This window comes from Lissotriton vulgaris, unplaced genomic scaffold (genome assembly GCF_964263255.1).
Source record: "Lissotriton vulgaris unplaced genomic scaffold, aLisVul1.2 SCAFFOLD_13510, whole genome shotgun sequence".
Lineage (NCBI taxonomy): Eukaryota > Metazoa > Chordata > Amphibia > Caudata > Salamandridae > Lissotriton > Lissotriton vulgaris.
The window spans coordinates 6,369-22,998 of record NW_028252949.1 but is presented as its reverse complement, the minus strand read 5'-3'; the positions used below and the strand labels follow the sequence as shown (position 1 = coordinate 22,998).

Here is a 16,630-nt window from a genome sequence, read left to right as displayed (position 1 = left end):
AGAAAGTGACAGAGCGGAAGAGACCCAGCATGACTCACCGAGCTGAGAGAGACAAGAAGGGCCAGAGCGCGTGGGTAGAATGGGGGGCGGGGGGTGGATGCAAAGAGGACATTGCTCTAATGTTATGACTGGGGATACAGAAAGATGCGCCGGGACAAGGTTGTTGAGATAGTGCAAGTAAGGAAGTAACGAGGGAGAAAAGACAATGAGAGGGGCGCGAGGCGACGCACTAAGAGCGAGAGGCAAGGAGGATACAGTAAAGGAGAGAGGGATAGCGAAGGACAGGTTTTACAGGAAGAGACACCGATAGGAAGACGGCCAGGGGGGAGACATCTATGGAAAGGAAGCGAAGCAGACCCTAACATGAAGAAGACACAATAAGATAGACAAAGACAGGGAGGGAGAATGAGCCAGAGGTGGAGTAGTAAACATCGAGGGAGACATGAAACTGATTGACCCAGGGAGGAAGACAGAGACATTACTAAATGAAGGGGAGAAGGAGGAAACCAATGAGGGAAAGAGACTGCTAGGAAACAGGAGAGTGGCAGAGAGAGAGAATAGCATATGTGTGTCAGAGAAAGACAATCCCGAGGAGGGAAGGACAGGCAGCTACAAACCTGTAAGAAGTGGCAGGTGGAATAGAGCAGAGAGTTAGGCTGAATGCAACAGGAAAACTGGTGGCAGCTATGGGCTGGAATAACTGGTAAATGGAGGTAAATGATAGCTTAACAAATGTTTCCTCTCTCCAGTAGCACCGCCTCTGCATCTGTGAGCACAGCTGCACTGGAAGCTTAAGGACGGACACGAGGGAGCAAGATGGGCACCGAGAAGGTGCTGAAGGAAGGCCTGCTGGAGAAGCGGAGCGGGGGCCTGCTGCAGCTCTGGAAGAAGAAGCGCTGCCTGCTGACCGAGAAGGGCCTGCAGATCTTTGACCCCAAGAGTGCCGGATCCCGCTGCAAGGAGCTGGCCTTCTCCCGCATGAAGGCGGTGGAGTGCGTGGAGTGGAAGGAGCGCTACATCTACTTCACTGTGGTGACGGAGGACAAGGAAGAGATCGACTTCCGCTGCCCGCAGGAAGACTCGGGCTGGAACGCGGAGATCACGCTGGGGCTGGTCAAGTTCAAGAACCAGCTGGCCATTGAAGGGGTGCGGGCCCGACAGAGTATCCGAGTGCCGAGCACCCTGATGTCTTGAGGAGAGAGGCTTCACCTTCCTGCCCTTTAGGGTGGGAGGCTACCGCCAAGGTAAATGACTAGTAGGTGACTCGCAGGTCAGTGCTGGAATGGGGGAAAGCACACCCTCCGCGTGGGTGATGGTATGATTCCAGGGTGATTGGACAGCGTGTCTGCAGGCCTCGACTTTAATTTTACAAACACAGTGTTCTGGTATTTAAGCCTTGTTGGTTACGTTATGGTAGCTGGATCAGTGTGAAAATTGTGATCAGGAACAATGTTTCCGGTCCTGGCCTTTCCTGTAAAACCATTTACGTATCTTTCTTATTCTTTTTCTAAGTTTAAAGGGGCCATCTGGTGACTGATGTGAAACTGAACTCAAAATGTAAGCTGGCCCAGGGCTTTAAGTGGACCGGGTCTCAAGGGGTCTGAGCACCGGCAGTTTTTTTCAGAGGGCCTCGAAACGGGTCTCTATCGGGCTCTGTTTTGAGCCCTGACACAGGCAGTCCGTTTTTTCCCCAGACTGCAGTGACAGCTGTTTGCTGTCACTGCAGTCTCGAAAAAAGTGCCAGGGCGCAAAACAAAGCCCGATAGAGACCTGTTTCGAGACAGCACCAGGCACATGGATGTGCGCTGCTCACACTGCTCACTTCTTAGTAGTAGAGAAGTTACAGCATGACGTCATGCCAGGAGAGCGTTGTGGGGGAAGGGAAATCCTTTAAGAGTCATTTTCTTTCTGGATTTCCCTTCTCTTTCTGAAACTCAGGAACAGTAACATTGTGGTAGGGTCACCAGGGATTTATTTGGAAGATTTGTCAATATTTTATACAAGTCATAGTTGCAGCTTATTTATCTTCTGCAAATAATAACCATTGACAAAGCCAATATCCCTTACTTAATGTAGGTATGATGTTACTTGTATCAAATATCTGGATGCAATGACAGAAACATCAAAATACAAGTCGGGCAGCACACTATGCTAAGCACAGATTTTTTGCGTAAGTGATTTAAAGCCACGCCCCTAATTACACTGACCACGCCCCTTTGAGAGACCCCCCAGTTTTTTCATCCCACTTAAAGCCCTGAGCTGGCCTCCTCGCAGCAGCCAGAGTTCTAGAATGCCTTTTGTTGGTGGTTGTTAGCGATGCTCGGCTGGTCTAGGAGACCCGTTTTGTGTTCTCTACTTTAGACGACCCCTTTAAATAAAGTGCCGGACATGGCGATGTGTTGACGTTCAGTCACGCAGTCTTCTACTCTGTGGTCTCAGTCTGATCAGCAGTTTTGCCGGCAGCCATTGACTCCACAGGGGGGCCCGGGTGCACCTGTCAGAGGAGCTCTCAGCCGGTGCCATTTCAACAGTGAGATCTTGGCCGTTGGATCACATTGCTTTGAAGTGTTGTACGCGGGCTCCTATTTATAAAAGAAGTAACACAGCGATGGTGTAGAGCTTAGCTCTTTTTCATTTGCAATCGCAGAGATAGAAAAAGCGATATGTTATCATGCAAGGAGAGAAACAGAAACTTAAAGAGGCTACAATGGGTTCGGGAAACTTCGACACCCCCACCGTTCCTACGCTCTTGACTTTCTTAACTGCAATAAATAGAGGTTTCGCTCAGCTCCTGAGCACCAGCTCTCATTCCAGCAGTGGATCCTGAGAAGGGGAGTAAGGGATCCAATGGGGCACCAGAGTAACAGCTGAGAAAGGGTGGATCTCAACACCATTATCTTTCATTTACAAGTGGGCTTTTTTTTCATATTTGGACTTGAATCTGAAAATGCGAGTTTGAAATCCAGCGTTTCTGCGGGCTGGGATGCCAGGCAGCCATCCAGTTCCTGGTTCACAAGAGAACTATTGTACTCCCAACATGCTGGGCCTCTCTGTGATTTGCTGTTGTAATAAGCACTGAGTCAGATGAGAGCAGTATGTGAAGTTTCTTACACAGGAGGGAATTGAGACGTAGAAATGCATGGTTTTCTCGACCACTCATGGCCACTTGTTTCACCCACACACAGACACACGCATCCCCAGTTATGCCGAATTCAAATACCGTACACCCATTGTTAATGCTTGAATAGGGCTCTGCATGGTAGTGACGTTTTTGTAAGTGATAAACTTATGATATTTCTCCCGAAAAGTACAAAATGAACGAAGATCCCACATTTCCACACCAGTTGGTCTTTCATGTGATAACCCGGACTCTTGCCAGTCACTTTGTGCAAGCGTTCTTTGTGTCGAATGACTCTGCAGGAAATGCTAAGAACCCGTCTAGAAATTGCCCCTGAGTTACCAGAACAGCACAGTTTCAGTAAACTCCTATCTGGCTCTGTTCCCACTTGAAGGTTTGTGGGCATTCACAGGCTTTTCAATCGCACTCTCTTCCCACTCTCTTGCAACTGACTGGATGTGGTCACTCGGCCTGCCCAGCTTTGTTGCACTATTCTGTGTTAGCAGCGGTTGGTCAATCTGTTAGTTATGAATTTCTACGGCTTAAGATTTCCAATAATCAATTTTGGAAGTTGATTGTTTTGCTACAGGATTTTATTTTAATTCACGTGGATGCTGCTGCACCTTTTCAGAAATCCGGAAGGTGGCTCACAACACTGGGCTTCACAAACAGAATCAGTATGGGTGCCCGCTGACAATTTTCTACTGCAACCGATCCCCTATAAATGTTCTTAACATGTCATCCTAGGCAACCCAGTGGTGCGGGGATCAAATATGATAATTTCCAAAAGACCATGAGGGCATTTTGTTGCCCTTTCCTTGATATAAATTGAAGAGCAAGGATAAGTTCGAACAGCACTATGTTAATCTATTCCACACCATTTCAATTGTTCATGATCTGGTGTTTTACATAACTATCTCTGACTGAAAACAAGAATGTCCATTCAGACGTACAAAGACAATGTTTCTCACAGCCTGTTCACTGGTGACGTGTCCCCTTCTCACCGTTTGGTTTTGATAATCAATGTTTTGGGGAAGCTTGCTTTTCTAACATTGCCTAAGTGTTTAAACTTGCCTATTAACTCTCGATTTGCAAAGTAAAAAGTATCTCTGATGGTGAATCTATTCAGTGTATCTCATGTGATTATTCCTCTGGTACCATTGATATATTCTACTACTTATCCTTGATGAAGAAAGGGGTTCAGATTGTCTGTCGTTTTCTATGTCACAGGGTCAAACACCCCAGGGCTTTATATAGAGAGCCAGCCTCATCTTTAAGTACAGAATCTTGCTGCAGGCAACTTTGTTTTGACCATATTGGCCAGTATGGTGTGGAGAAGGTCACTGCCCAGAGTGCTTTAAACCGTAGGTATAGAGGCCTGGCAAAATCAATAAAATAAAAAAATACTGTTTTGGTTCGATGTCATTGTTTAGTTTTCCTGTGCTCTGCTTTCAGATTATTTGTTATAATTACTGGATCACAATTCTTTTGTGGTTGTAATATCCATACATCTAAATTCCTGGGAGAAAATCTGTATTGAAGTATGTTCTGTTGTACTTGGAATGCCTTGGTAAGGATATTTTGCAGGATTGTTATTGTACTGGGTGAAGTGCATTTTTTTGGGCTGAAGTGCCTGCCCAAGAGTCAAGTGGTCTGGATTGTTGTACAAATGTACACATTTCATCATAATTGTGTGATCCTGGGCAAATTACGTTTTCTCTTTTTGCTTCAGGTATCTTGACTGCCAACATTTAGAAGCACTTGTGCACAGGCTACCTTTACGCTTGTATCCCATGTAAAACAAAACATTTCGTTTAGTTACAGTATTATGTTTCTGAGGTACACAAATACATTAGGACTCCCTTGCTGGGACGATTAGGAAACTATACGTTTCTGAAATCCTTGACATAGAGGGTCTATCCAGTATAACATTTCCATAATAAGGTTTCCTTTTAATTTGGGCACTGCCACCAGGACACATACCACTATTCCAATATAAACCCACAATGTCCAGATCATCCAGTGCTTCCATGAACGGTGCAGGACTTTAATGTAAAGTTGCATTTAATTAATTATCCCCGGTTATTCAATATAAATCTTTTCAATGTTTGTTCATTCATTGGGTGGGCGGAACTCATGGAGTTTCACTCCGCAGAATTTCATGAGTTACATAAAACCTGTGCTAGATTCCGCAGAGTTCCGCGACTGAGCGGAATTCAGCCTGCCCCATTGATTTTTAGCACTGGGAGCTCGTTCTGTGTTGCAAAATTAGAGCAAACGCCACCAAACGGCATGCCAGAGGGTGCTGCTTCTTTGCTGCTGCTCAAATAGATTTTCTACTCAAGAAGCAGCTTTCTCATCGCTAACAGTCAAGAGAAAATCTCACCAGGTGCCTTCGCAGCCCCGAAAATCGCGCTGGGGACGGTAATTTAGGTTCGCGCTCCAGCCACATGCAAAAACAAAGTCAGCCACATGGCGGTTAGCAGAGTTTTGCCTAAACGGGGTCAGTGAAATGCACCAGGGGAGCGGAATTTATCACCTACCCCTAGTTAATTGTATGGTTTTTCATACTCCTTCATTAGTGTTTAGGGTGTAGTATTAAGAAATAATCTAATAGATACTACCACGTCTTTGGTATTTCAAACAGACAGATTCTCAAACTTTGGGTAATTCCCAGAATCAACATTCCCATCACAATTGAACAGCCTAGGCTCTAAGTTATATTGAACAACCGTAGACAAAGATTTTGCAGGTGTGTACAGCACTTCTGAATACATTTTGATTCCAATTTCTCAACTCTGCAAAGCATTGGATTCCCCAGTATTTTAATACACCAGTGCAGAGCTTAATTTGAGCCGGTTGCTTTTGGTGCTTGGTACCAGCACTTAATTAGCAGCTCTGGCTCTTGTGACAGTCCACCACATCGTGGTGCTGCCTGGCACATTTTAAGATCAGCATAAAGCCAGTATTTAATTAGTCAATATAAATAAAAAATGAATAACATCTGTCAGGCTGCAGTGGCTTTCTGAAAAGAGCCCTGGCACTAAATCTTTTTACAAATTATTAAGCACTGCACCAGAGACCAGAGCTTGGTACATTTACAATATATTTAGACTTAGATTCTGAGCATTTCGAAGGCAATGAGATTCAAGCTTTGGGGGCTTTTCAGAGCATCTTGCTGTCGAGGCTCTAGGTATTTGTAATGCCCGGAAATGTTTTCATTATAAATTAATGATACACAGAAGCTTGGGAACTTTTCACCTGGGTATCCTACAATCGCGGATTATCAGTATTGGAAGTACACAATTTGTTGTTGTTGAGCTTGTGGGTTTTCTGGGGTTGAAGATATGGAATAATGGATTTTAGTTTATCTGGACTTCGGGCAGTTGAAGTAACCTGGCATTTCCATTCCAGGTATGCTGAGTGCCCAGGGCAAAGAGAAACAGATATCATTGTCCTTTACGTCAGTACCTTTGATTGTCAATTGAGCACATTTCCACCGTAGTAAGCGCAACCCAAGCATTGAGCTGTTATTGTCCCTTTGCAATCACTCTATGAAAATACAGTTCAGGCAGGACTTAATTTCCACAAAGGGGCTAGCTACTAAAGTAGATATTTTAGGAAATTAAAGTTTTTTATAAGAGACTAGGTAAAGTGTCATCAGAGAGGAACAAAATGTAGACACTGTAATTTGTGTACTATTTCCCTACACTCACTGATAGCATTGGAAATAGGGCAGTTGGAGGTCAGACCTGTCTGTAGGTTGAAGGTGCCTACCCATCTTACCCATCTGGTCCCATCTCTGTTGCTGTATGGAATAAGATTAAACCACCTACTTCTCCACCTAGTTGAGTTGTGCCCCAGATTCTTGTTTGTCTGCTTCATCAGCGTTGAATGATTTTTCTTTTCCTTGCAGATTAGTGGATCACTTTATCATGGTGAAGCCCAAGCTGAACTGTGTTGGAGAAGGCTTCAGTGCTGCCATTGGGACAGGAAGGTCCTCACTGAGTGTGTAGCATTGCAGTAATGACAATCAAGACTATTCAACATTGAAGTAGATATCTCCAACAACTTCCGCCCATCTCAGTGACTCAACTACACCATCAACAATTTGTTGGCAAAGGAGAAGAAAACACCCTTCTTGGATGGGCTACTGTTGATGTCTCCTGCCTAATAGGACTGTGCAAACAGTAGGCAGTTCAATGCCTCCTTTTGCTTTCTAGAGGCTTGCTTCTCTCCTCTGTAATGCAGTGGGGATGGTCTGCATATGTTGCCCAGCTTTTTACTATATATAGAAGGACGTGAGAAGACTTTATGAAGATTTAGAATGTTATCAGACTTTATAATGTTCCAGTTTACATAATGGTTGCTCCAGAACGTGTGTTGAACAATAATACTGGAAAAAATCAGTAATGGCGCACAAGAGGTTTGTATGAGGACAACCAACAAACAAATGTTACATTTGCTGAGCTTAAAACAGGTTTATTGTTGTTCAGTTATAAATTTGCCCGGTATGGAGCATTTCTAAAAATAAATGGCTTGATGTACCTTTTTCCCATTCCTTGTCAATGGGAAAATGTGGTACCGTGTATGGGCCAATGCTCTTGATTTTATAGCTGTGGAAGGAGCTCAGACAATGGATGCCACATGTGAACAATGTCTTACTTATGCTAAATTCCTTTTTCTCAAGAATGTCCTTCCAGTGGAAGTACCTTAACATGCTTTTCTAAAGCTCAGATGGCCCAATATAGACTTTTATGTAGACACAGTCTTAGTCTCTTTGATCCCTTCTGAATGCCTTCTGGTGAACTGATCTTAGATGACCAAAAACATCAAAGGATCCTCTTGTCCCTAGTCCCCCACATCAGTTAAGGGATTATTCGTACAGTGTGCTTTTCCATCCAAGTAACCTCTATTCTAAAGTCCTTCAAGGTTACAATAATATGCAGATTGGGTCCAAAAAGTTATTTTGTCTAGGGTTTCTCAGAAGTTCTGATTTGTGTTTTTAAGTCAAAAATGGTTTGAGAGATTTTGGAGCTCACAATAGCTCACCTTCAAGGCCTGGAGCAACGTTGCACGTCTTTGCTGTCTCACATTACATTCCTGTTGCTTCAATCTTAGCCTAGGACAAGGCAAAATTAGGCAACCACCTAGGGTACCATTATCAAGGGTGTCATATTTTGCAACAAGAAAACAGTGTTACCTGCATTTTGTTGATTGTGGGACACTGAAACAAAAAGACAGAAAGAAATTCCCTGGAGATTAAGCAGACCTATTTCTCAATCACCAAAAGTAACAATATATACTTAAATTTATGATGCATTCACCTCTATGCCCTTGAAATGAGTATGGGTAGTTAACATTTACAAATTAAGGGGCCGCAGCTCTTGGTGGTACAGAATGGACCCTTGGTGTTGCGGTTGCTAGCCCTCAGTATCTCAAGGAGAATAATCATATGTACTGCAGCAGTAATCAGCAGATTGTTCAGGTGTGAGTGAGATGAGGCATCTGAATTCAGCTACTGCATGTGCCTTTGTGTCAGAATCTCCCTTAGGGACAAAGTGCAGAGGCTCAGCCAATTTGAGAAACTAAAACTGTAAACCATAAGAGAATTACCTGCTTCTTATCACTAAAAGTATATTCAGAATATAGTGACAGGGGTGTTTTGGTGTATTATTTGTATTGTAAACGAATGGGCTCATGTGTATTCCCAAATCAACGTGGACTTTGATAGATCTTTTCTTCTAGAATAAGATGTGCTTGGGGCACCTTGTAACTCACTGGTAAGTTTTTTTGTACGCAGAGACCCTCATTTAAATACATTTCAAATTTGCTGAAGCTTGTGGTCAGGGTTGTATATACCAACTTATAGACGATTTTATCCCACCCTACACATACATTGGCTCAACAACATTAAATACCAACATATCATAAAGTTAACTGGATGCAGATTAAGAATATTAAATATTCACTCTCAAGTCTATGCTTACCATGACAATGTGTTGGAAGTGAATATTGTGCACCATTTGTGAGTGCTGGTCGATATTCCTGAACTTGGTATTCTGATAGACAACAGCTAGCTCTTCATGCCTACGGCAGAGCCGAACCTCACAAGACAGCTAAGTGAAGGGCCTGTGCATGGAATACCTTTTTAAGTGCGTAACCAAGTGGATCATGTTCTAGAGGCCAGAAATGACAGCGAAAGGGACCCCTACGCCTACAAGTAAACCGTAAGTTTGGGTCCAGCACCATTAAGGCATTAAGATCGAAATGATGCTCCCAAACATTGGCATAGGAGAACGAGATTTTCTGGAGGTTGGCATTTTGTTTGCACCCTAATCATTCTCTTGATATCTTCAATGCTCCTGGTAGGTCTCTATAAGAACTAAAGTGTGGGAAAGCAATTCTTGTTCACAAATGGCTGTGTGTTTGACAGAGGTGTTTGCTGGCACCGCAAATGAAGTTACGCTCCACCCGTTCATAAAAGACAGATACAAATCGCTCCATTCTTTGTAGTCCTTATATGACCACCAGATATGACATAGTGAGCTTTCTTTCCTTCATACCAAATATATTTTTACATAAGGCATGCTCAAATAAACCAAAAAGTTACGTAAACTGCTTCTACTGCCACATTTATTTGGCAAGATAACCAAAACATGCTTGTAAAATATAAGTTATTGTTCTTTTTCTGGTATAATTTTGTCTTTATTTGTTATTGTTGAAATCTGAAAGTGTGTTTAGTTTTATTTATCTTATCTATTATGCAACAGAAAATGGCACCCAACACTGTGCAGCATGGCCTTCATCGAGCCCGGATTTTGTAAATGTAAGAGCTATTTAGGTTGGCATAAGACACATTGTTTTTATTACTGCATAGGGTCTAGTGATTTACAGTGAAGTGATGTTTACTTTATGTAACTTTGCATCCTGTCTGGTCTTGTAACAAGGTCATATTTTGTAGGAGAAATCTGGAGCCTATTCAAGTTTGTGATCCCCCAGCCATTGTATTCATTCATACCCCTCTGTATTGCTAACTGGTTAAGCAGGCCTGCTATCTGCTTCTTCCAACTCGTTAACCTAACCAATTCTGACAGGTAGTCAGCACTACCTTCTTTCATCCCTTCACGTTATTAGCACCTTACACATTTCTCTGCAAACTGTACTGTCCCCCAGGCCATTTGCTCTTCCTTATTGGAAGTGGCTCTCCCCTTCCAACTTCCTAATGTATTGGGATCCGAAGCATCACCCAACTTTAATGCAAGAGATACTGTGGTATTCATGGACCGCAAGTCATCTCTTCTGGGAACACCATTTCCTCTTTGTTCCCAAAGGTTCAGGAGGACTGGTCTTCCAACAGTGTGAGATTAAGTGACTGGGTCTCCCCTAACCAATGGCATAGGATGCTGGAGTTGGAGGAAGGGAACCCTCGTCTGATGCTGTTGCCTCAGGAGCGGACTGTCATGTAGGCCAAATGCGCCCACTGCCACCTGGGCAAGTAAATTGTTACTGGGTATTAAAAAAAATAAAGCTACTTTAAAGAGTTTACTAATTTTATTTTATTATTATGAGTAATATTCATCTTTTTTTGTTTTAAGTTTTTGGTGTTCAATTTCCTAAAATTTGAATGCAGAAGTATTGTGGTAAATTGTTGACAATGTAAGACTTCAGTTTACCATTGCCCTGTAACATATGAAAGCTCCTGTGCCACAAGACATTACTTAGCTACTATTTCCTCCCCAAGATGAAGACCGCATCACCTGCACCATAAGGGAAACTCTTGTTTACTTAGGCGTAGATCGAGATCCTGCTTTATGAGACATCACTGAGCTCCTGGTTACATGTTCCTGTACTGACAATGCATCTCTTCCACCAGAATAAATTGCTCTACTCTTTTTAAATATTTCCAGATTGGTAAGAGTTGCACACTATAAAAGACATTGTTCAGCTCCTGGCCAGGTATTGTTACAGTGGGAAGGCATGCATCTCCTATACCACATGGGGCATCACTATCCTCCTGTATACTTTTACTGAGTGTGAGATTACCATCCTTGCACTGCAGAACACATTCATTCAAATTGGATTGAGTCACATCTCTTTCAGTTTAAGAGAAAACATTTGTGTTTCCAATGAACTCCTTTCCATCATGACATGCCTTCAATTGTATGAGATGCAATACCACTGGTTTACTTCTCTCCAGCTTGATATGGCATTTCCTTCAGTATGAGATCTAACGTTCAGCATGGGTTAAAGTGGACCTCCTGTGCCTTCAGGGCAAGAATATTGATTTCAATAGATCCCTTACTTTCACTGCTGCAAGAGGTTTCTTATCCTCCTGTGATTCATTTTAGGTCTGGACTTAGGCAAGACCTTTTGATTGTATGAAAATTATATGTACAATATACTTACAGGGGTGTTCAGCAAGCCATGTACATTGATTTGTCTGTTATTTTATCATCTACATTATTGTCTACCCCCTCCAACATACAGTATGCGGCAGAGGGTTAGCCCACTTCAGGCATTGGCTAACTTGACTGTGAGTGCATTTGTACCTGTCACAAGAAACACATCCACTTCAGGCATTGGCTAACTTGACTATGAGTGCATTTGTACCTGTCACAAGAAACACATCCACACACAACTTAGTTACCTTAATTGCCAGAAACTACAGTGGCAATGTATGCTTTTTGAGACCAAATGGTTTTTTATTTAGATTGATTAGGGTCTGGCAGTTTCTCCCCCCCAAAAATTTGCAAAAACCATGATTAAGTAAAACAAGAATTGCAAAGCTAAAATGCTTGCGACCGCCACAAGACCAATTGGCTTTGCCAGTGCTTGTGAATACACTGTGGTCACTGGTTGCATAAGGATGTGGCAGCATTTGTAGTCTATGAGGTTCTAGATGGAAATGCTAGAAGTTCATGGTTGTGACATATGGTAACGTTTTTATTGAAAGTTTAGCAAACTAAGTGGATAAGGGTCTTTATTTTTCTGAAAAATAAAGTTTTCAAAACAGTGTCTTTTTTCTTTTTGTCCCACAATAGCCAACATGCAGATCTTTTTTTTGCTAAAATTTCTTTTAAATGTTTAAACTTTGTATGTTTCTCACATGGCATCACAAATTGTGCGGACAGAAACATTTCCAACTCGATGCAATCCTTTTTGGCTCTATCTTTGTGATTCTGGAAAACATCTTTGTCCCTTCTCGGGGGCATTGTTACCATCTTTTTACTTTAATGCTGAGCACAGCCAGCCCTATCATTGTGTTTGACCTGGATGCAATTAGAAAAATTCTCCAAGCCAATATGAATTGTGGTCCCTGAATGGATGACAGACATGATGGAAAACTGATGCCAGTTCAAGATGAGTTTCCTTATGGAAGTCAAGCTATAAATGGCAATGTTCAGTCAGACCTATTGGATGTACACTAGGGATAAATGTAAGAAATTGGAGTATTATTTAGGATTGGACACTACCAACATCAAGTAATAATCACAGCTCATGTCAGGGTGAACCACTAAAGTCACTAAATAAACCTGATTCAACCCCCAAGTAGCTATGGCACAGAGCAGACAATCAGAGGCAATGTGTAAAGTACATATGCAATACAAAAACAGCAATAAAGTCAAAGTTCAAAACAATATAAATCCCAAAATTAATTGTAAAATCTATGAGCAATTTAATAAATAAAATGACACCAAAATGACAACAATCTGATAAGAGGAACCAGAGATATTAATTTTTAAATTGTTAATAAGAAACAACCCAAAAAAGCAAAGGTCCAATGATAGTCACTGGTTGCCGTAGAACAGGACATAAGAGTAATTTGACACTGACTACAGTGGAGAATGGTTTGTAGATTCCAGCCAGGTTTGTTCTGGTAAAAGACTTTACCTTCCGACTTTAGTCCTTTAACTCCCAATCTACTGTGGGAGTACACTTCTAAAGCCCCCCAGGATCTAAGGGCAGGCACTTAGAGACTCACAGGGTGTTAGGCAGAGGGCAACAGAAGAGTCAGACCACGTCCACTTGTCAAAGCTCAGCTGGGCAGTTGCACGAAAAGGCATCTCATAGATTTTTTCTCTGTAACTTTAACAGGAGATCACTGGCGTAACGAAAGTTGAGGGCGCCCTCCTGTAAGGTACATGGAGGGGCCCGCTCCAAAATGAATCCGGAGCTCTCAGGCTCGACTACTGTGCTGAGGGGCCCCTGAAGCTCTGGGGCCCTCCGCACCATGGGGATTTTGGGGCATGTGTTACGCCACTGCAGGAGGTCAGCCTTAGGATGCCTGCAGTTTACTTAGTTGTCCCGGGTACAGGAACTACCGTAGGTGCAGACTTTTAGGCTCGTCTCAGATAGGACCATCAGTCATTCTGTGAAATTCCACAGGTCCGGGAGCAATGTTCCCTCTAATTGTTTTCCTCCGTGTAGGGTAGTATATGGTGTCTGTGCGCTGCAGCCAAGGCTATGTGTGCTAATTAACTGACCATAAATATGAGTGCAGCAACAAATATCAGTGCAAATACTACTCTAAATTTTTACTTAACGTGAAAAGAAGGTGCATTTCCTCACATACATCACCATGTGAGGGATCTTAAGACAGATTTGCAATTTAGATATGCATGCCATGGTCTTGATGGGCAGTCCATCCAAGAAATGGCAAGCCACGTAAACCACACAAAAGCACAGGTTGAAGTGAGCTGTCCCAAAGCTCTCTCTCTGTATTACTTCTGGTAGATCACAGAAACTGCTTAATAGTGCTTATTCCCCTGGATAGAGCTCATGTTATTGGCATCACACCATCACTCTCACTGTGGTATGTGGAGAGGCAAACGTTTGGAGGTGCATGTAGTTTTGACACCTCTAGGACCCATTGACTGGCACTGTGCAAAACTAGCACTGCATTCTGCCTCAACTCCAGAGCTCTCAATCAAGTCCCGCCATAAATATGCACCCATACCGTCTTTTCAAAATACCTGAATGCAACTCAGTTCACAGTATGCACTGTACAAATCATATGCTGCATGAAAATAATATCTATTCACATCATCTGGAAAGCAAGTCCTCTTAGGAAACTCAAGATGAAATACAATGTGAAGCATCCATATATTTGTTTTAAATGGACTGGTAATGGGGTGACTGAAGCCATGAAGAAGCGCACAAACCACAGTTATTTTCTATGGTGAACCGCAACATAATGAGCCAAAAATGCACAGTGCTCAAAAAAACTAAATGCTTGGAGCTATTAAAACAAAACAAAAAACAAATTGTGATTCTCTGTTAAAAATTATACACATACACTGCTTGCATGCTTGTGTCCTAGTAGCTTAGTGCGTTAGCTCAGGCGGCTAACACACCCACTGCAGCTTGAAGACTGATAATTTTAAGGTCTCTTTTAAAATGCAAAAGATCCTTGACCTTATTTCAGTAAAAGTGCCCTCTCCTCATGCGTGATGTAAGTGTACGTGTTATATATTTGCAAAACACATGCATTTAAATAAGCACAAGTACTGTATATTGTTTTTAAATCACACACACTAAGGTCTACTATTACTGCTATGTTTTTAATGCATATGACCATGTCTAAACTGGGGTGGTGTGGAGTGCAAAAAAACGATGGATTTAGGCCCAGATCTCTGTACTGGGGTGAATATAAGACATTGTTCTGCATTCTGTCCATCAACTGTGGTTTTTGCACAGGTTTATAAAGGAAGCATTAATGCCAACAGTGACACTTTACTCAAGTTAATGAATCTTTTTGTAAAGGCCGCCAGGATGCAGAGTGGTATTGAACAAACAGCCTTATTTCTTGCATAGTGAATGAAAACAGTGCGGGTAGGTGACTAAATGAAGTGCTACAATGAGTGATGTGTGTGAAAATATATTCCTGAGGCATTCAAAGATAATGTTAGTGACAAATTTAACAAGTAACCTTACCTGTTTTCAAGCGCTTAAAATGGGCAGGTACCCTCTGGTACAGGCAGGGCTCGAGCCGATGGAAGACTCGGGTAGATGCCGTCTACCCACTATATTCAAAGGATAGCAACATGTACCCTGCTGCAAAACTGCCTGCTTTCAGCAGAGTGCCACATTCCTTTCCTACTAATCCCGAAATTAACAGAAAGATGCTGAACCCATCCTGGGACACTTTCAGCACGCCTGCACATTGTCTGCTTTTGTTCCGAGCAGAAACGTGAAGGAGGGGAGGGGGTTTATCAGAATCCAGTGTTGGTCATAACAAAAGCTGAAGTCAAGGGGCCATAAGGCCTCTTTCTGTTGGAGCTTTCTGGCTGGGAGTCTCACACCTAGATGCAATGGAGGAGAAACAAAGGCTCACATATTATCACTTTAGAGGTACTTGAGGGAGAAATGCTTTTTACTTTTCTCAGTCTCTGTATGTTGTAATTGTGTGTGTGTGTATATATATATCTCTCTCTCTATATATATATATATGACCCCAACACATATACCCCATACCCCCAAACTAAAACCATATACTTACCTTAAACTTAAATATTAAAACATATGCTTTTACCATTCACATTCATGCTTTTACAACAAATTTTGTTGTAAAAGCATGCGTGGTAAAAGCATATAAAATGTAATGCCATGCGTTATTATAGTATTGTGGAGTAATGGTACTTTCGTTATAAGGGTATGGGGAGTGTAGGTATGTCGAATGAACGTTTTGTTGTAAAGGTGCTTTACCATATATATGCTTACTGAGGGGGAGGGACCTGCATTTCAAGAAATATGGACGCTACAATGTGAGAGTGTTGATACAGTTTTGGGTGCTGAAAATAATGTAACATGTGGTACTGGGATCAGTACTACACCATTCAAACCTAAGTCCACCTTCTTGCCAATATCAACCCATGACAACCTAGATGTCTATCATGAACTCATCATAGAAGACTTGAAAAAATTATACACTGCTTCCAACAAAAAGGAAAGGGCCATCAACAGACAAAATCAATGTTTTAACAACTTGGTCAAAAACTTAAAGCCGACAACAAAATAATAGTAAAACCAGCCAACAAAGGGGGAAATATCGTCCTTTGGAAGCGGGAGGAATACACCAAAGAGGCTGAGCGACAATTGGGGGATACGGAATGCTACAGAAAGAGCAACCTTTCCACAATGAAGTCAACATGGAATGACCAAAATTCGAAGTTGATGGCATGGCGGAGTAGTGGTTTGATCTCTTTTGATGAATTCAAATATTTGAAAAAAGATCATCCGGTCATCCCCACCTTCTACCTTCTGCCCAAGGTGCATAAGGAGGCCTCAATGCCACCTGGGAGGCCAATCATTTCGGCTATAGACAGTTCCACGGAAAATATTTCCCACTATATTGACTATTTCTTACAGGAATGGATGAAGAAACTGGATTCCAACTTAGGGACACTACTGACTTTATTTGTAAATTGGCCTCAATTGACTGGAATGATGATTTTCTTCTTATGACTTTGGATGTAACCTCGCTTTACATGTCGATTAAACACTGTGATG

General features: G+C 42.3%; 1 protein-coding gene across 1 annotated transcript; it reads left to right on the top strand.

Moving 5' to 3' along the window:
- Positions 1–21: 21 nt before the first annotated feature.
- On the top strand, positions 22–12,136 carry LOC147661209 (pleckstrin homology-like domain family A member 3). Its single transcript, XM_086951238.1, has 3 exons — positions 22–70; positions 750–1,244; positions 7,035–12,136. Exon 2 carries the CDS (start codon positions 817–819, stop codon positions 1,192–1,194), a length of 378 nt encoding a protein of 125 aa, XP_086807364.1. The 5' UTR covers positions 22–70; positions 750–816; the 3' UTR covers positions 1,195–1,244; positions 7,035–12,136.
- The last annotated feature ends 4,494 nt before the right edge of the window (positions 12,137–16,630 follow it).

What these genes read in the sequence shown, in the direction of transcription:
- LOC147661209 (XM_086951238.1), top strand. Translation starts at nt 817, where the DNA reads ATGGGCACCGAGAAGGTGCTGAAGGAAGGCCTGCTGGAGAAGCGGAGC.